The 20,581-nt window shown below is 41.3% G+C and overlaps 1 protein-coding gene and 1 long non-coding RNA gene across 2 annotated transcripts; one reads left to right on the forward strand and one right to left on the reverse strand.

Annotated features, from left to right (window-relative positions):
* Positions 1–4,913: 4,913 nt before the first annotated feature.
* Positions 4,914–20,224, reverse strand: LOC140552128 (uncharacterized). Its single transcript, XR_011979302.1, has 2 exons — positions 20,023–20,224; positions 4,914–5,401 (listed from the first exon to the last, which is right to left on the reverse strand). It is a non-coding gene; the product is annotated as an uncharacterized lncRNA (long non-coding RNA).
* Positions 16,688–19,712, forward strand: dlx6a (distal-less homeobox 6a). The gene is made up of 3 exons (XM_072676125.1): positions 16,688–17,021; positions 18,232–18,425; positions 18,954–19,712. Exons 1-3 carry the CDS (start codon positions 16,712–16,714, stop codon positions 19,191–19,193), a joined length of 744 nt encoding a protein of 247 aa, XP_072532226.1. The 5' UTR covers positions 16,688–16,711; the 3' UTR covers positions 19,194–19,712.
* Positions 20,225–20,581: the final 357 nt, after the last annotated feature.

Below are 20,581 nucleotides of genomic sequence, written 5' to 3' on the forward strand. Positions count from 1 at the left end.
TGCGTAATGCATTCTGGGATATTTTGCTGTGCCAAGTCAACACAAGTTACACCCTGATGCGGCCGCGATAACATGGGCGGAACAAGAACACATCCAGGTGTTTGGACTGTACTTAGCAACAGTACTTGGGCTGCATCTGATGACGTTTTACAAGTCCACATAAACACAAGTACAGACAAGAACGCAGATTGAGAATCGGCCTGTGTATCCTAGAGGTCATGGAATACCCATAATTCATTGTGTTGTTTGTTTTGAAGATTTGCATGCAGCTTTTTAGAGGAAGACCAGCATTCAGATTGCTTATGCAATGCAATCTGCTGTTGCACAGCAGTGACCGCTCTCCCATAACGAGGTGTCCAGAATTGCTCACTACCTTGTTGAATTCTGTTCCCTATAATAGTGCTGGATTTTCACATTAGAGGATAGTGAATAGGGCACATCTTTACATACTGCAGGCTGTACCAACTACCTGAGGGGGGAGCTATACCACACTAGGTAGATCAAATTGAAGCTTGCACCACTGTGTGTTCACAATAAATGAAAAGGCACCAGAGTTAGCCTTGTGCATTTGGGGGTTATATTGCTTTTGTTGCTGCCCGCCGTTCCGAACTTATACCGAACCATGAGGTCCAAACCGTGGTGTGAACCAAACCACAACTGTTGTGTACCATTGCACAAGTGTATATATAGTACTTTATTTTAGTACTATATACTAACTGATATACCTATATATCATCGCTGTCACTCATAAAACATTTATCTCTATTTTTGCCATTTTTCACATTTTTACATGATGTGAATCTGGAGTTATTTGCATTATATTAAGATTACATGATGAATAGACTAATAGAAATGCTCCAGAAGTATTTGGAAGTCTTTTACACTGATGTCCATCAAAAGCTGAGATAAGTTTTCCCTCTCCTGAAAAGTTGCCATTTCGGAGATACAAGAGTTTTTTTTAACAGCTACATACATATATTTTACATACTAGCCCAAGTAGTCCAAATGTATTGAAATCTTTTCACCGGGGTAGTGCTTTTCTAACTGTTGTGCAGTGCATCAGTAGTGTCAGTGTTTGTGTTGCGACGTCTTTCGAATCTCCAGAGAGATGCAATGCCATCATGGTAAAAGCGTCATGTTCTCTTACAGTAAGCGTGTTGTGTAATAAAAGTGTATGGCTTTTCTCAGCTTTATGAGCCTCTCTATAATGTCCCTCCTCTCATTTTGGTCTCATTTTTTTCTTCACCCTCTAAAACCGTGTTAATTCTGTCTGAGGACTTGGGTGATGGCTGCATACCTCACTGGAGACATGCGAGTGGTGGAAAAATGAATTCTTCTTAAAGGCTTTGCTGTTTTGGTCAATAACCTTAAGAGAGATCCATAAAACCTAGTTCCCCGCAGGGTGTAAAATATGATTTACGAAACCTTGTGGTCTTATTAGAACGCTTCACTTCAGGTTGAATTAGCACAAGCAGCACTTTCAAAGCAGCATTCTTAGCAAGCAATGGTGCTCCACATATTGGTTTTGAGAGACAAAAAGGAGCTTGTGGATGCTGTCAGTGTGTGTGTGTGTGTGTGTGTGTGTAACATGGAAACTCAAGGGTCTGACCAAACTGTAATGGTGACCTGCCCACTAATCACTGACTGCAAACCAGCTCTTGATAGCTGGTTTGTTTATGTATAACAGGAAATCAGTGTTGAACTTTTCTCCTTGTTTTTGTTGATTAAAGCTTGAATGACTCCCTTTAACAGAAGCCTGAAGCCTGTAGTAGTGAGATATTTACCTCACGCAGTCCCTGAAGGTATGATTTTCTTGAACTAGAATGAGACATGTTGTATGTGTAAGCAGAAACGTGCATTCTGTTTCTAAGTGCGACTGTAAACCACAGCTTCAACACATCTTTTGCACTTACAGCACGGCGGAAAAGCGTACAATCATTTTTGCACATGAAAGAAGTGAGGCCTTTGTGTCTTTTTTGCTTGATTAATATCAGGAATGAAACATGACATGCTCACAAAACATTTATTCTGCACGGAAGCCCAGTGAATGTATTATTGAAATGCCCAAGTTGAAAAATTGCAAAGGAACAGGGGTTTGTTTTGGCGTGTGCGGCTTGTTCCTTTCTCCTGCGGCAGTAGACTACTGGGCTACAGGCAGCCGTTTATTGACTGAGTCTCTTACTGTGAGAGAGGGAAGAAATGGGCTTCGCATTATAACCGTATGGTGGAAAAAAAATGTTGGCAGCAGTTTTTGTACAGCATGCTTTAAAAAAAAAAAAAAAAGAAAGAAAAAAAAAAGAAAAAGAGATGGTCCTGACCACAACTCATAAACCACACTTTATTTAGACTGGCTTGCACCCATTACTTGTTCTTAGGGCTTTCTGTCTCACAGAAATATGTTCCAGCGTTTGCAGTGGGGGGAAGGGAGGGGTACCCGAGGCTGGATGAACTGTTGCCAGGTGTTGTTGCCATGGCATTCCATTAGGTGATTCCACATTGCCCTCATCAGTAGCCATATGGCGGGGCGCAGTGTGCAGGGGGATTGGCGGTGCCTTAGCAGAAATATTTGGAGATGTTTAATCTCTCAGGGGTGCAATCATCAGCTCATTATTTACCTAAAACTCAAGGGTTATCAAAGACAATCTGCATATCTGTTTCGTGCAGTAAATAATATATATTTTTTATAATTCCTGAGTTCGTGGTATACATTAACCACAAAATAATAAAAAAAAAACAAATCTATATAGTATTGTAAAAGGTAGCTGAACCCTTTTTGGTGCTATATAGAATCATTTGGAGAATAAACCTTTTAAGCATTTGATAGTTCTTGTGTTGTCACGGCTCTATATATAACCAGTGCCTTTACTGAAGAACCCTTGAAGGGTGTAATTTTATGATCCTCCCATAAGATGCTTGCAATAGAGCAAATGACACATGCAGTCTCTGAAAAAGCCTGTTTCAAATATTTATTCTTATCATCTTCGGTGCATTGGTACATAAAAAAGGATATATGACTTACAGTAACAGTAGTGGAACCCTTTTGGTGCCATATTAAACCATTACAAAAAATACAGTTGGTACAGTAGGTTCTCCGTCATTCCTTTCAGAAAGCATTCAGAAGGTTCTTTGAGTTGTCACTGTTCTATATATATCCAGGACCTTTACTTAAGAAGCTTTGAAGGGTGTAATTTTATGATCCTCCCATAAAATGCTTGCAATAGAGCAAATGGCACATGCAGTATCTGAAAATGCCCGTTTAAAATATTTATTCATTTCATCTTCGGTGCATTTCACAAAGTACATGAATGTACAACAGTAGTGGAACCATGTGGTGCTATATAGAACCATAAAAAACAGATACAAGATCTTCATTGTGGAGAACAATTATTGAGCCATTTGGAAAGTATTCAGAAGGTTATGTGAGCTGTAATTCTCATATATACATTAAGGACATTTACTAAAGAAGCATTGAAGGTTTTAAGTTCCATTCATAAGATGCTTGCAGTAGAGTAAATGACACATGCAATATCTGAAAAGGCCAGAACCCTTCTATCAGTGATGTATAGAAACAATTCAAAATCCATGCAAAGATCCATTTACACATTCAGGTGCTTTGATTTCTAATTCTATGTATGTTATAGATTCTATTCATGATGCCCCCATAACATACTGTGATAGAGTAAATAACATATGTAAAATCATTATATATACTCTGTGTACCATCGGGCCCTTGCAACTGATCCAGAACATCGCAGCATGACTGCTTTTACTGCCTTCCCTTCGCTCAGATGCCTGCACCAGATATAAACCTCTGACACTGGCCTACAATGACAAAAATGGACCAGCTCCTTCCTACTAATGGCAATAGTCAAAACACGATCCATACCAAGAGCCTTTTGAGCTTTAAGGAAGGTTCAGCTTGACCCACCGTCCTTCAAGATGCGTGGAAGACATCATCTAGACTTCTCTGTGCTGTCGCCAAGGTGGTGGAATGAACTTCCTCTGGGTGTCCAAAGAGCTGAATCGCTTGCTGTCTTCAGATACCAATTGAAGACCATTTCTTTCAAGAGCACTTCATTCAGCACTAATATTGCAGCTATAAAAGGCTTGTGATTGAACTTAAACCTCCTATTTTTCCTAGATTATACAGTTCGGATCTAGGTACCTGTACTGCCTTTGAGATTTGGCAGTATCTAAGCTTGAAAGTATCTTTGAACCATAGCCTATTCACACTAGCTAGGCATATTTTCTTAGTGGACAACAAAGCACTTAATGAAGTTGCTTTCTTGATAAATGCCATACATGTAAATGTAAATGCATATATAGTACAAGTCCAAAGTGTGAACACACCTGGTTGAATGTGTTTCAGTTGTAAGTTAGACTAAAAAGAGATTATTTAATTATTAAGGCTATTCATTGGTCTTTTGCTATATGAGTAAATGTTAATGTATTAATGTGCATTAACATACTGTAGCTGCATGGTATGAGAGGTATTTTCACCCTTATACATCCACATTGCCTTTGTTCTACAATTTAGACCTACTTAAAACCCCTTAACCACGACATCCGGAGTACAGAGGATACTCATGTGTCCTCTTTTTTTTTAAATATGGTCACCCCAGCATTTGGCTCATATGCTTTTAAGATGATGATCTGCACACATTCAACCAGATGTGTCCAAACCTTTGACTGGTCTCTCTCTGTATATATACTGTGTATAGTCACAGCAGGTTCTCAGATTATCTATTGTAGAGAAGAACCAATTTAGCATTCAGAAGGTTCTTTTGGTTGCCATGGTTCTACAGGATACATAACCACTGCCTGTACTAAAGAACCCTTGAAGAGTGTAATTTTATGATCCTCCCATACCATGATTGCGATAGAGTAAATGACACATGCAGTATCTGAAAAGGCCCATTTTAAGTATTTATTCAAATCATCTTGGGTGCATTTCACATTGTGCATGAAAGTACGTGCACGTTACATAAATGCAGGAGGGCTTTGTTGTAAATAGGACTTGCTAATGCCATGCGCGCAGTTTTGATTTACAAATAACCACATCAACAAGAAGCGAGGCTTAGCAACTGTTGCCATGAGTAACGTTGTTGAACTCCACCCCTTCTGGCTCCTCAACAGAGATGACAAGACCATCACGCTGAAAGCTCTCTCCAGCGCCACGGTGCCAAGCAGTGCCTCTTCTGGCTGATCTCTCTGTACCTTTTAATGTATTCCTGCCTGTTCCTCCGCAGTGGTGGGGCTTTCTTGCGATGAGAGGACCCAGCGAGCAGCTCCATGCGTTGGAGCATACAATCTGCACTTCATTTCTGTGAACAACAGCTTCTGATGGGCGTAGTTGGCGGGGCTCTCCGGGGCAGACGCTGCTGAATTTCCTGCAAATTTCCTGCGAGAAAAGAGAGAGGGAGAGAGAAAGACAGAGCCAGCGCATCAGTGGGACACCTCTGCGACTCTGGGAGACGCTATCATTATGTGTGTTGGCAATCATGAGAGCTGAATTTGGTGTCTGGGAATGAGGGAGCCGGTGTCAGATCTAGCTCGTGTTGGGAGCACTCTGAAATGCATTCACTGTCATAGACGCGTTCTGTTTACCACAGTGGGAGGCAAACATGAGCACGGGGGCATCGCAGGCGAGATGCACAACACAGTAAAATGAGCTAAATACATACATTAAGACTTTTCTTGTGTCCTACCAGCAGAAAAGAAGAAAGAAAGAAGCTGATTTCAATATAAATGGAACCGGGAAGCATGTCTTTAGATCCACTTTTTGATTGTCACTTCTCAAGCCATCAAAATACCCTGAAGCCTAGTCTGGAGGCCTTGCTCAGAAGTCAATGCTAATTTCCCCCGTTGCTAAGGTGACACATTGGGGAGCCTTGATTTCCTTCCTCTGGTCATCGTGCTTTCCTCTTTTAAAAGACTCTCTCAGTCCTTGAAATATCTCTCAATGTTGAGCAATCAACAATAGGAGACCATCTCAAATCAGGCGCCCTACAGGAAAAGAAACAACAATGATGTACAGTATTCATTTTCGCTGGTGCAAAAAAAAGCTTGGAGTGGTCATTTCACTGAGTAGCTGTATTGTGAGTGTCAGCCCCACTGTGTCAGAGATACGTACTTACAAACAAATCAGTCTTGTCACACTGCTAGGTGGGATATCGTTCCTGAACGCTACATAAAACTCAAAAAGAGCATCATTGAAAAGGTCGAACTCGATGTAGTATGTTCTGCCACGCTGTCATTCTCCAACGTATAGTGTTTGGACCTGTCAGATACCTGGCCGAAATCACAGATGCATGCAGCTGTTTCATAGTCTGTAAATGACCCCTCTCAGTCTCCACACAGGCCTGTCTGACAGACATATCATGCCAGTTAACTGACAGTACTGAATCACAGGGGGTCCAACCAACATGTGGTTACCTCCACAGCCCAGTACACTCAACCCACTTTAATATCAGCCAGGTGACTGTGGGCCAGGGGAGAGCAACGGCCAGATATCAGTGATAGATACCCTTACCGGGGCAGCTGTGGGCACTGATGACCACACTTTCAGTTCACAAAGACCAAATTTACAGCTCATGATAATAATTTGCATTTGAAAAGAGTTGCACATTAACAAGACTACCACACACATTATGCAAATACAACAAAAGCACTGCCACACATTCGAGAATCAGTGCTAATTTTGAGTCATTGTAAAAGGCCTGTAGCACATTTTATAACGCACTGATCTATTAACTGGGCTTATAAGGGAAAAATCAAGATATTTAAAAATAGGCCATTTGAACGCACTGATTTGCAGTGAGTCTCTTTGTGAGAGTCGAACCTTCAAAAGACATCAGTCATCTTTTGTTCAGATGCAAGTAGGTAAATAAGATGAAGGTGTGCAGCCGGGGTTTGGAGGGGGGTGGGTAGTGAGTGAGGAAAAGACTAAAATGACAGGGAGTTTAGCGCTGAATCCTTTTTGCAGACCACTGACACATGAATGAGGGGAGAGAGCCGAAGAGCAGGAAAAAAAGTAGACAACCAATTTAGGAGTAATGCAACTAAAAACAGACAAGTGTAATTTCATCCATCTGGACAGATGTGTAAAAGTGCTCCTCAGAACATTCCCTATGATTCCCCCTGATTGATCTTCCCCCGGACTGAAACACCTATTATTAGCCACGAGCCTAATAGCACCAGGATGGCTTGCTGCTCTCCCAGAGGCCAATTCTCCGGTCATTTCTCACTCACTGCAGCTGTAGAAACCAACCAGCAATGGGGGAGGTGGTGGGGGTGGGGGACATGGACGGACGTCACTGTCGGGGAGATGGGTTGGTGGGTGGGTGGCTGGGTGTGGGTGATGAAGCCATCATATTTGATCTCTAGCAGACGCCTTAGTATTGTTTTTATATTTTTTCATGGCGGGTAGGGTGTAAATACTTTGTTACGAAAAGCCACAGGTGGAAGGTTTAATTTGCTAATGGAGAGAAAAAAACGTTAGGAGATGAGGAGGCACCTGTAAAAGATGTGGAAGAAGAATAGAATGTGTAGGAGCTTCTACAGGATCTCCTCCTACACCAGCAGCAGTACCATCTCATCATTGACAAACTGGAGACTTAGTTGGATTAGAGCACATACTGCCTTTCTAGACGCAAACAGAAATGATCCTTGACCTGGAAAAAGGTTTAGTTGGTGTAGGAATGTTACTTTATTCAGAGGTTCTTTAGGCTTGAAAGGATTCTTGTACTTCTTATACTTGTTCATCTTAGTTACCTTTCCATTCAAAAGTTCTTTGTGGAGAAAGAAAGGGTTTATCTGTGGAATCGCTCCAAAGAACCCTTTTTGGCACCTTTATTTTGGTGCATGTGTTTTCATGTGAGTCCTCCACCAGCTGCAGGAACAGGTGAGAAAATATTATACATGCCTCTAAAACAACACATGTTGGACTATTGAATGAACCACAAGGGATAAAGCATTGTAAACCCTGGTAGACCGCGGTGGACCTTGGTAGATCTTTTTCGTTCCTTTTTTCTGTTGTTGTTGAGCTCTTGGAAAAGCAGACAACCAGTCAAGGAATGCATGTGGTCTAATAACTGACAGCTCCCCACCCACTTCATGCCACTCCAGACACATGTCCACAGTGTGCTGTGATCAAATCAAATCTATTTTGATCCAGAATAAGACCTGCACAGTTCATCTTCTGGTCTCCAGAAGACTGGAGTACTATACCTTCACATCCCTCTCAAACTAAATCTCGCCTACACACACATACATACACACACACTGATGCAGACAGAGTGTGTTGTCTTATAGTGTGAACAAGTGTTGGCTACTGCAAGATGCATCTTGGAAAATCGCTTTGCCTTGTTTTCATTATTTATATGAGCACCCTCTCCTTGTATTGATTGAATAAGCTCTTTGGTGGATGCATTTCTAAGGGCAGTTATCAGTGTGATTGCCTGCTTGCATTTTGGCAAAATGGACACAGTCTAAAACCCTTGAATTGAAATGGTATTTAAGGCTAATGAAAATAAGAGCCTGGGGACTTTGGGTTGAAAAGCACTAATAAATGTGAAATTATATGGCTTATAATGGTTATCTTCCCAAATGACCACCTAAATTGTGTTATTAAAATGTAAAAAAAAACGGTATTAAACTGTATAACTGTATTTGTTTTCTGATGTGCTAGATTTTGTAAAAGTAAAAAAAAATAAGTAAACAAAAACAACACATCACAATATAAAAAATACTTTTGATATTGTTAACATCTACTGCTAGTTTTAGCAACACCTAGTTTTCAAACACCATTTAATTATTTGTGTTAATATTATTTAATAATTAAAGTCCAATATAATTTATTGAGGGCTGTATTTCGTCAAGAGTTTCCACAGTTATTTAAGCGTTGGCTTAAATTGCATTATTATTATTATTATTATTATTATTATTAAGTAAAAGCAAATCGCTTCATTTGCTACCATGTACATCATTTTCACTCAGTTAACTTTATTAAAGCCTTTATTAAAGTTTAACGGTGATAACTCACGAGTGTGGTCCCATATTTCTTTAGCATAACATTATTTTATCATAATAGGAATTGGATCTAATTACCTACACCATGTATACGCAATACTTAGAGTTTTAATTGGCTGTAACATTTTGTACACTTTAACAGGCCAATAGGAGAAGTAGAAACCTCACAGTACTTTTGTTAAATGGCACAAGACGTAGAGACTTCTCCAGCCATTACATACACAAGATTTATTTAGCTAATAATCTATGGATACCGGCTGAGGTTAAGAAGAGTGGGGCTGTTGGTTGATCCTGAACGATCCGTACTCATTCCGTATATTTTTAGGAATGCTACAAGCTTCTCTGTGGTTGTGTGTTTTCCTGTTTGTAATCCTGAGGTCATGAACAGTAGTTGGGCGAGTATAATAGCGCATTGGTGTGGCGTGAATGCAGTGGCCATGAGCAGCTCCAGCAGGTGTGACTTGTTTTCTGCGCGTTTTTCCGCCTCATCTAACTCACCGTTCTTGAGTTTCAGGCTCTTCATTGTTCTGCTCTCCTCATTGTTTCTGCTTTTTCTCTTCTCTGGGTCTGAGAGCGGGAGGACGAGGGCAGCGTCTTGTTCAGTCACACGCGATTTCAGCTCAGCGCATACCTTCATGTTCAGTAAACACTGCAATACATGAGGCGATGCGACTGCCTTTCGTCAACATCACCGCGACAATTCTCTAATAAATCCGGACACACACACACACACACACCTTCATGTCCTCCCGTTAATGACAGGGAGACAGAGCGATTGCAGTTTTCAGTGTTTACAAATTGAAAATAGTAGCGCGCGAACTGTCAAGTCATTATTTCAGATTTGAATGGTGAGTATGAGTATGAGTATGAGTATGAGACACAATCCCATGTGACATTTCTCCTCTTTGTCTCGGAGTTTCTCATTAATGTCTCGTGTTTATCTTTGGTACCAGTGCATCAGAACTGACCACAGTCAGAAATGACCATGTCAATAGCTGCAGGACAGATGGATGTTGCAGTAGAGGAGGATGAGGAGGAGGAGGAGGAGGATGCTAACAGAGGTCTGAGGAAATGTTGGATATGGAGAAGAGCAAACCCACACACGGGTTGGTAGTAAGGCACTGCGGTCTGGGCCAGGCGTGATGTGGGGGACTTGTGCTCCACCCTGAGAGTGAGCCACCTGCCTGGACAAACTCTCCATATGCAAAATCATTTCCCCTCCAAATCCCGGCTTCTCCACAAAACATGAATCCCGCCGCGCGCTCAGGCACTTTCTCAAAGATCAAAGCCCGCGCGCGCATCTATAAAACACATTAACAGAATTAACAGAAAAAACACTTTAGTATTCTTTAACATATTTCCCCAACGCAGCAGCGGCAGTAATAATAATAATAATAATAATAATAATAAAAATAATTGTGATAATGTTAATACTAACAATAATGGTGATTATGAAAATAGCACTATTATAATAACAAAATAATAATAATTTTGTTATACTAATAACAAATAATAATTCTATATAATAAAATGTTCTAATACGTCACATACTATTTTACAGTTGTTTTAGCAGAAATAATATTAATATCACTACTTAAACAACGAGTATTAGTACTAATATTACTATGACTGATTAATGATTATGATGACAAAAATGTTCTTATTATTATTGTTATTATTATTATTAATAATAATATTATTAATATTAAATAAAATAGCAGTTAATAGAAATTCTACTACTTTTAGTAGTAAGAGTGTTAGTATTTTATTACTTAATTGGTTAATTAAAAATGTTATTGATGTCTGTAAAGTTCTGGATGTCATGTGTGTGACGTTGTTACATATTATTATTATTATTATTATTATTATTGGTGTTGTTAATAATAATAATAATAATAATAATAATCGGATAATAACATAGTATACATACATTAATATATATTTTCTATATTTCTGCGTTTTTAATAAATCAATTCTTTTATACCCCCCCCCCTCCTCTATAAAATATTGTTGTTGTTTTCTCTGACGCGCGTGTTTACCGGAGCCGCTTCTGCTCGGCCAGCGCGCGGCAAATAACAATAAAGCGCGTGTGTGTGCTGACATGCAAACCCGCTATTCACACGGGCGCCTTTCAATCTGTCAAAACACACTGCAGCCTGACTAACTCCTCTAAGGGCCATTACACCGGCCCTGCGTGTATTACCCACTCTCTCTCTCTCTCTTTTTCTCTCTCTCTCTACACACACACACACACACACACACTCATCAAATATTACACATCCATACCCTGTTTCTGGGCATTTCTGTTTATTTGTTTCGGTTCACACACTGGCCCTGTGTGTGTGTGTGTGTGTGTGTGTGTGTGTTACAGCAGGGCTAGCCTGATCACACTGATGATCCTCTTCATACTCCACACATTAGAGCAGGATTCAGTGTGAAGTCTGAAGCAGGAGCTTAATTAGGCTGCAACCAGAGAGTGATAAGACTGTGATAATGCTGCTCGGTCTGCTCACACTCCACTGAAATGCACTCTGATGCACATCGGGACTTGCAACCCGGTGCTGGACTGAGAGCCTCGGAGCGGAAGGCAAACGAAAAATTACAAAATGAAAGGGGGGCTTTGGCGATGGAAAAAGGCTATCTTTGTTTGCACCCCCCTCCTTCTTTGTTTACCGCGGGATTTTTTTCATTTTACTAATTCATTTCAATGGCTTTCAAACTGGAAAATGGAAATGTTGCTCTTGCCCTCTATTTGAGCAGCCGCGTCCTGGCAACAGAGCAATTTTCTATCATCACGGATAAACGGCATCGAGCAGTACAGTGGGCTAAAAAAGCCTATGATTGCTAGCCTTCCTGTCTGTCATCTCTCCACCAAATCCTCTCCTCCAGACCCGAGCTGCCTGCTCTCACAGCTAATAATGTCTTCTATTAAGTCCGAAAAGAAGCCCGAAAAAAATCCCACTGTCCTCATTTGTTCAACACTCTCCACAAGATAAAAGATCTTCCAGCGGACTCGCCTCCGTTTAGATGAAGCCCAAATGAACGGCGAGGTGCGCGCAATTTTACTCGGGACATAATGAACCTAATGCGCCTTTTCTTTCCGTCTGAGATCATTTAGATGGCCATGTAAACATCACGTCACCGCCATGTGTTTATATGGTAAGATAGAATAAAGGGCCAAACAGGGCCTTCATGAGCTTGAAATCTCAGGAACATTACTCCAATTACGCATATATATATATATATATGTATATCCCAATATCTCAACGAATTTCTTTAAAATTAGACCATTTATTTCTAATGTGATCTGTAATTTCCTTTTTTTGCAAGCAAAACACTCTTATTACTGAGAAAATTAGCTTTAAATGTACTTAGATGTTTGTGTGCTAAACATCTACATAGTATATATTTGACTTTTTGATATTATTTGAGTCTGGCAGTTGTTAATTACATTGTATCAAACGTTTACAAGTTACATATGCTGAAAACATACTTGGAATAACATATTTGTTCATTGGCTTCCATTTAAAGTTAGGGTTTTTCATTCTCCTGCAAAGTTGCCTTTTTGGCGATACAAGGTTCTTGCATGACTATAATTTGATACTAACTAATTATGCAAATGTATCTCTCTCTCTCTCTCTCTCTCTCTCTCTATATATATATATATATATATATATATATATATATATATATATATATATATATATATATAGATATAGATAGATAGATAGATAGATAGATAGATAGATAGATATGTGTGACCTCCCCTTTACCCCTTTACCCCTTTTACCCTAACTGTGATTCAGACCAATGAGCCTGTTTGTCCTGAGCTCTAGGTCATTTGTGTAAGTGTAATTACAGACTGATTTACTGTATCTTCCTCACACAGCAAACCACAAACACACACACACACACACACACACACACACACACACTAAATGCATGTCCCTGTCCAACTACACACATTTACATCAAGTAGATGTTTGTGATGTGATCCTAATTATGGTGACATGTAATTATTCTGTGTAGTTTAAGAATAATTATTCGGTGTAGTTTAATTATCAGTAGTTTAAGGATTGATAGTTAGGCTGCATGTATTATTAATAATAAGGCTTGGGCCAGTGGTTAACTGTTCTGAGTAAAGTTCATTCAAGCATTTACCGCCAGCAGCCAGAACTGCTGTTAGCTCAGATCAGCTCTCTGCTGCAGTAGTGAGAGATGCTCTATTTAATAGATATGAGAGTGTTTCCAGGGAAGACCAAACTCCAAACAGAAGAACGGTGCCTGTATGAATACATAAAACAACAAAGATTTAAAAGATCACAGAAAGTTTGAAAAGCACCCAGATTTTTTTTTTTACTATAGTCACTGCTCCAGCCTATCACAGGCAGGGTTAGAAGCATATGAACTTCAGCAAGGAGTTCTTGCTCTTGGTATGGTGGTGATGGTGGGTCTGGCAGTTATGGTGGTTATGGTATTTATGATGGGCATGGTGGTGTTGGTGGGTCTGGTATTTATAGTGGATATGTTAATTATGATGGTGGTTTTGATGGGTATGTAATCACAATGGTGTGGTGCTTGTGGTAGGTATAGTGGGTATGGTTGTAATGGTGGGTATAATTGTGTGTGTGTGTGTGTGTGTGTGTGTGGAGGGGGGTGGTAGTGAGAGGTATTGTGGTGGCCCATTGAAAGCCATCGTACAAAGCCATGACTGGCCTAATGCAAAGATTCTCGTGTAATATTCCTGTGGCCACTACTTCCTTATTCTCCATTGTTATTTACTCCATCCATACTGGTGAGCTCTGCAGCACTTTATCAAGCTATATACTGACCAGCTCTATACAACTGTAGCCACTCCACACTGACCAACTCTACCACTTTATTAATTCCATCCACACCGGTCAGCTTCATAGCACCTTGCCGATCCATACTGACCAGCTCTATAATACTGTATCTATTTACATGGACGAAATCAAGTACTTTACCCTCTCTATCTATCTATCTATACTGAACTGCCTTTGTTGTTTGCAGAGCTGCAACACACGCTAATGCTAATAACAACAACAACAATAACAATAATAATAATAATAATAATAATAATATATATTTCGATTATTATTATTGTTGTTGTTATTATGACGTTGTTGTTGTTTTCAGACGTTTGGTGCATTATTTTGAGGCAAAATACTAATATTGTTATTATTGTAAATCTTCGTGGTGAGATAATTTATCTTATTAATCATAATATTTATCTTCTTATAAAAATGTATGTAACATTCATCCATATGTTGGGCCACAAAAAGTTGGGACAGAAACGAATTAACGAATTAAAACTACGACAGTCTAAAACTAACTCTACAGTGGCGGGACAGACTGATCGATTGGTCTGGTGTTACAGAAACATTAAACACTACTTCTGCACGTGATTAAATGTGTGGTGAAGGTCAAGCATTAGACAGTCGTATTTACTGTAAATAAAAGTTAATATGGGTTCTTTTAATATAAGTATACTCATTCCTCGCATCGTATGGCATGCCAATAAATGTTATGAATCTAATGTAAAAATGAAATTCCTACGAACTACAGAATCTGAGAGCTGCTGATTGTCGAAAAACCTTCAGCGCTTTCCTTCTGAAATACACACTTTTATTCCCCAAATATCTTCGTATCAACCTTTGTTTTATCCCTCGTGTCTCGTGCAGAGTCTCTTTCCCAGAGCGCGCGGGCAACGATTAAAGCAAACCTATATCGACCCGCCGCGTCGCCATCAATTAATCGTCTGAAGCGCGCGCGAGACAGCAGAACTGAGGGGCATATAGAGGGGCAGTTTGTGCCACTCCGAGGCGATTAGAGCCGTGCAGGACTCTGCTTTCTCTACGATGAGCTGGAGGGAATCAATCCACTGCTCCAGTCAAATCCAGCACCGCAGCAGCAGCAGCAGCAGCTCCACAAACCCAGCACACACCAGCTGATCAGCTCAACACACACACACACATACATACATACATACATACATACAAGGCCGGAGAACTTCTCCAGACCTACCCTGCAGCCAAGCTTCATTTCAGTCCCCACACAGCAGAAACACGCGTGCCCCTTACCTGAGCAGAAAGGAGCCAGCGACAGATCCCCAGCACAGTCGGTACAGAAAGGCAGCAGCCCGAGCGACTGGCCGCGCTGCAGGAGAATGGCGATCCAGGCCGCTGGTGCACTTTTTAAAGCCCGCAAAGTAAATAACAACCCTGGCAATAATAGCAAGGTAGCGAGCTCTGCGTACAGAAAAAGGGGAGAAAATTGAAACTAAACGCTGCATTTAGGCTCCCATTTTTGATAAGAGGATAATTGAGGCGACACTGGCGTATAATTAGCGGATAATTTATGCTATATCCACTTTTATTCCACCTCCGAAAATAAACTTGGTCCATAATCATTACAGGCGAATTGTTCTTAATTTTATTGAGGCAATTTGAATACAGTGGAGCGGGCAATCAAACGGAATTGGGATATAACTGATTGCGACTATAATTACTTTTTCATCACCATTTAAAGCAAATGAACGCCATATTACGACGGTCCACGCGTTCACCATTACAACAAAAATAAAAGCGTGTGAAACAGGAGAGAGAGATGGAGAGCTGTGGTGTATATTTACAGCCTGCTTTCTAATGGGATTGAGATTGGCCAAAGCACTAAAACTGAAGGTGTAATTTACATATATTTCGACTGTAACGAGCCCCTGATTGCAATGCTGTGTGTTTTTGGATGGGGTGGGGTGGTGGTGGTGGTGGGATGGGGGGAGGTGGGGGGTGCTGTCAGTTAGCCTGGGACATCCAGTGACACAACCTTAGACTGAAACTTTGACTGTAAATTTCACGCACTTTAGCTGTGTAGTTTCCCAAACCTGGCGCGTTCACACCTATAATAACTTTAATTCGGATGTCTCTCGTCCGTGCGCATTGATCTCTGTTTCAAACCCAGTTTAAAGCCACGGCAGTCATCAGCTCTTTAGCTCATTAGCCCAACCTGATCAAGTCGACCTGACTTTGCCGTTCCGATTCTGGCACCGTGCGTAGAGTGTGTAAAAAAAAAAAGCGCGCGTGTTCGGTGGTGACTATGTGGTGAATGTGTGTGTGAGGGATATCCCACCCATAGCCCCGGCTGCGGTGGCAGCTGTTAAGGTAGGTTAACTCGCTCTAAAGTCTAGCAGCGCTAGCCCCGGAGCTGATGACGTTGGGTTGAATGGCCAATCGGAAGGCGCTGCCCTTTGGAGACAAAACCATTTTACTTGTAGTGTCTGCATCAAGTCTGGAAGCGGGGACTCAAATTTAACAGAATCCACCTTAAAATCTCTGCCTTTACTCAAGCCCACCTTCCACCATAGAGCGCGCGAGACACGCTGGAGGAGCAAAAAAATAAAAACAACAACAAAAAAAAGCAAAAACGCTCGAGCCAAAAAATTGGAGTAATCAGCAGCAATATTTGGAAAACAAGGAGCGCGCGGAAGGGGAACGCTACATAAAAGGACCTCGTTTGGACTCAAGAGTGAAGGTGTGTGCGTGAACGTGCGTTTGTGTGTGTGTGTGTTAGAGAGAGAGAGTGAGTGAGTGTAAGTGTGAGCGTGAGTGTGTGTGTATGTGGGGTGGGGGTGGGGGGGTAAAGTGCTTTCGAAGCAGCAAATTTGATGATGACCATGAGCACGATGGCTGACGGTCTGGAGGCTCAGGACTCGTCCAAATCGGCGTTCATGGAGTTTGGTCAGCAGCAGGCGCCCTCGCAGCAGAGCTCGCCGTCGGTGGGCGCCGGACACTATCCGCTGCACTGCCTGCACTCCGGCGCGCACCAGCAGCAGCACGACGGCTCGCCCTACTCGGGCTCCGGCTCGTACAACCGCTCGCTCACCTACTCGTACATGAGCCACGCGCACCACAGCCCCTACCTGCCCTCGTACCACAGTAACGCGGCCGCGGCGCACACCAGGTTAGATGGCACAGGTAAGTGAGCCCTTCCCATCCCTACACACACAAAACACACACATATACACACAGACTAGAGCTTCTGTTCTTTCAATAGGCACCAACAACTTCGATCTCGCATTTTTAACACCAAATCTAACCCGCGCGTGCGTGTGCAAGATTCAATGCGAGATTTAAAGAAACGCAGATGAGGAGCTTCCAAGGCGCCTTACCCATGTTGGTCTTTGGTGCAGATGTACATCATGCAAGCACAGAATGGTGGTTTTGAAGCTCCTCTCCGTGCATCTGTGTGCTCTAATGACAGCCGTTACAGGAGTTACACGCGGGCCATTCTCCCCATAACTGCACATTATAATTAGCATCTGAAAAACTGCCTCTTGTCTGGTGGTTACATGCAGGCTGATGGAAATGTAACGTGTGCCTTTATCTGCTCGTGCAGAATGTCGTGCTTTATTTATGTTGTAGCCTCGTGCTAAAGGGTTCCTTTAAACTGCATATGTTTCTCAGATCTACACTCTTAAAAATAAAGGTGTTATAAATGGTTCTTTAAGCGATTCATGGAAGAACCAGAGATGAGTATGTGTGAAGAATATTTTAAAGGTTTAAAGAAGATGTAACTGCTTTTTAACGCTTTAATAAAGGTTCTTCACACAAAATGTTTTTTTTTGGAACCAAATAGGGTTTTTCTGTGGCATCCCTCAAATAACCCTTTTGTAGCACCGTTATTTTTAATGGTTTGGGAAAGATATGTTTGGAAAGATGGGCCGTAACTAAAATTGCAATTTAATCCAAGGCTTTGTCCAGAAAAAACAAAACAGGCTCTGCATTATTGAGTAAAAAAAAGATGTAAAATGGTTCTAAGGAGCGATGCCCTGGAAGAGTTATTTAAGGTTCCCTAAATATCATTTCAATTGATTGTTCTCTTACAGAAAATAATTTATTAATTAAATGAGATTCAATTCTATATCACACTCAAAAAATATAAATGGTTATTTGGTCAATACTATAAAAAGGCCATTATAGCTCCAGAAGGAGCCCTTTTTGTAAAAGGGATATGTGTAAAGAACCATCTAAATGTTTAAAGATTATTCATCAATTTTAAGGTTCTTCACACTAACAAAAAACGAGTGTTTTTCTAAGGCAGAGGGCCTTTATTTTCCACTGTTTCCACTGTGCATGTTGTAGCACTTATTTAAAAGCCCCGCCAACATGACGTTACCTCTTTCAGAACAGCAGAAAACAACAGTAATCGAAAACGGAGAAATACGGTTCAACGGCAAAGGCAAGAAGATCCGCAAACCGCGGACCATCTACTCCAGTTTGCAGCTGCAGGCTCTGAACCACCGCTTCCAGCAAACCCAGTATCTCGCCCTGCCAGAACGCGCTGAGCTCGCCGCCTCCCTCGGCCTTACGCAGACACAGGTACCATCTGACACTCTGCCAGACTGCGGTCTTCCTCAGTGGGCTGTTAATGGACGATGTGTATCCTTGTAGATTACCACAGTTTTAGATGCCACTCCAGCCCTTTCATTTATCTGTCCACTAACATAATTATATATGTAATTTAGGTCTTTGTACATCAGTGCAGTTCTCTCCAGTAGAAGAACACTGTACTATAGCTTATTGACGTAGAATATCATCAAATATTGTCACGCAAAACCTTGCGTATTGACATCATCATTGACACTGGCAGTTGTTCTTCAGTGTCGACCTTTCACGATGAATGAACCAATGGCAATGCTTTAAGATGACTTGGAATAAAAGCTTTTTACATCGAGATCCATTGAAAAGTTAAGAAGGCTTTTCCCTTCTGCTGTAAAGTTGCAGTTTTGGAAATACAAGGTTTTTGCGTGATGGCGACGGAATTGTAGGTGATTAAATTTATGGTTTTTCTTTTTGTCCATAAACAACCTAAACACGGTCTCGTTTCTTTTTTCTTCTGCATTTCAGGTAAAGATCTGGTTTCAGAACAAGAGGTCGAAGTTCAAGAAGCTGCTAAAACAAGGCAGCAACCCTCACGAGAGCGAGCCTCTGCCGGGCTCCCTAGCGTTGTCCCCGCGCTCCCCAGCCATCCCGCCCATATGGGACGTGTCCGCGTCCTCCAAAGGCGCGAGCATGTCCGCCAACAGCTACATGCCCACCTATTCCCACTGGTACTCCTCTCCTCACCAGGACTCCATGCAGAGATAGGCGACGCGCCCCCGACCAGGCCCCAGGCCCCGCGCGCGCGCCCTCCTCCTTCAGTCCTACCTGAACAGTGCCAGCCAGACACTGCCATCACTGGAGGACGCCTCGTCTTGTTTCTGGAGAGCGTTTCTTCTGCTGGAGAACAAGCGGAGCGGAGATCTCGGGATCGAACTGCTTGAACTGAGGCATCGCGGCCCGATCAGGATTTTTTTTGCTTTAAAAAACATCCGCTGTTGTATCTGTTGACTCTTTTAACCAAGCGCGTCCACTCACCAGCACGGGGCAGGGGCTGGGACGCCTTTCGCAAAGCCCCATGGGTCACGGCTGAAAACGAACTCAAATTTAAGAAAAAAAAGATAATAAAAAACAAAAAAAAAAAAAAAAAAAAACGAGAAAATGCGGTCTTTGCGTTATGACTACATGTTTTTCGTCATGCAAAAGAAGCAATTTTGTATGTAAATATATTGTCCAATTTTAGTTGTAAAATACTTTTTATGTTTTTGTCATAAATGGAGTAAAACATGGCTTCAAAGAACGCTTCCTTGATTTTTTTTATTGTTATCATATTTATGTATTTTTTGGAGAGGGATATTAGTAATCTCCATCAATCAAAGAATGTTTCATGGAATTATGCGGAATTTCAGTATTTTAGAAATTGCTGACGACACATTCAATTTCATTAAAACGTAAAAATGTTACGACGTACAACATTTAAAAACGGTTCTCCATCCCGTTAAACGTTTTAAACGTTTTTTTTTTTTTAAATACGAACATTTGAATTCTATGCGTGCTGGATACATTTAACCTAGGAAAAAATAACAAAATAGCTTACCCCGTTGGTAAGGTGGTCGTCCCTCTCGACGGGTTTTTCCTATAAAATAGACCTGCATCTCGTCCATCTTGCCATTCTCTGCCTCAATCATTACAGTATTGACAAAATGTTTTTCTCCTCTCTCTCCCTGTCTTGGATGTGCGAAGTGCTGAATGCCATTCGCCACAGGATCGATGGGGAACAAAGCCTCCAGCTGCACTCTCCTTCAATATGAAGGAGATATTTGGGACAATTTATGGGTTTTATCCGAGTGAAGGCTCTTTTTTTCCATTCTCATAAATGCTGACATAATTAGGGTAATTTTTGATGTAGCCCGCTGATTACAGCGTTTTTACCGTCAAAGATAATTACCTGTAATTTTCTACCACTTTTAATACTGAAAGGCATCTTTATTTGGATTTGAGGTAGCAAAGACGAAACAAAAGACCAAATTATTCGGTTATTCATGTACAAATTGCCGCGAAGAGGGAACGCTTGGGATATTATGTGAAATGACAATGTTGAATAGGGAGAGGAGAAGCCCCTGCAGCTGCCCCAGCCTGCCAGCACTAAATGGAGC

This window comes from Salminus brasiliensis, chromosome 3 (genome assembly GCF_030463535.1).
Source record: "Salminus brasiliensis chromosome 3, fSalBra1.hap2, whole genome shotgun sequence".
In the NCBI taxonomy this organism is placed as follows: domain Eukaryota; kingdom Metazoa; phylum Chordata; class Actinopteri; order Characiformes; family Bryconidae; genus Salminus; species Salminus brasiliensis.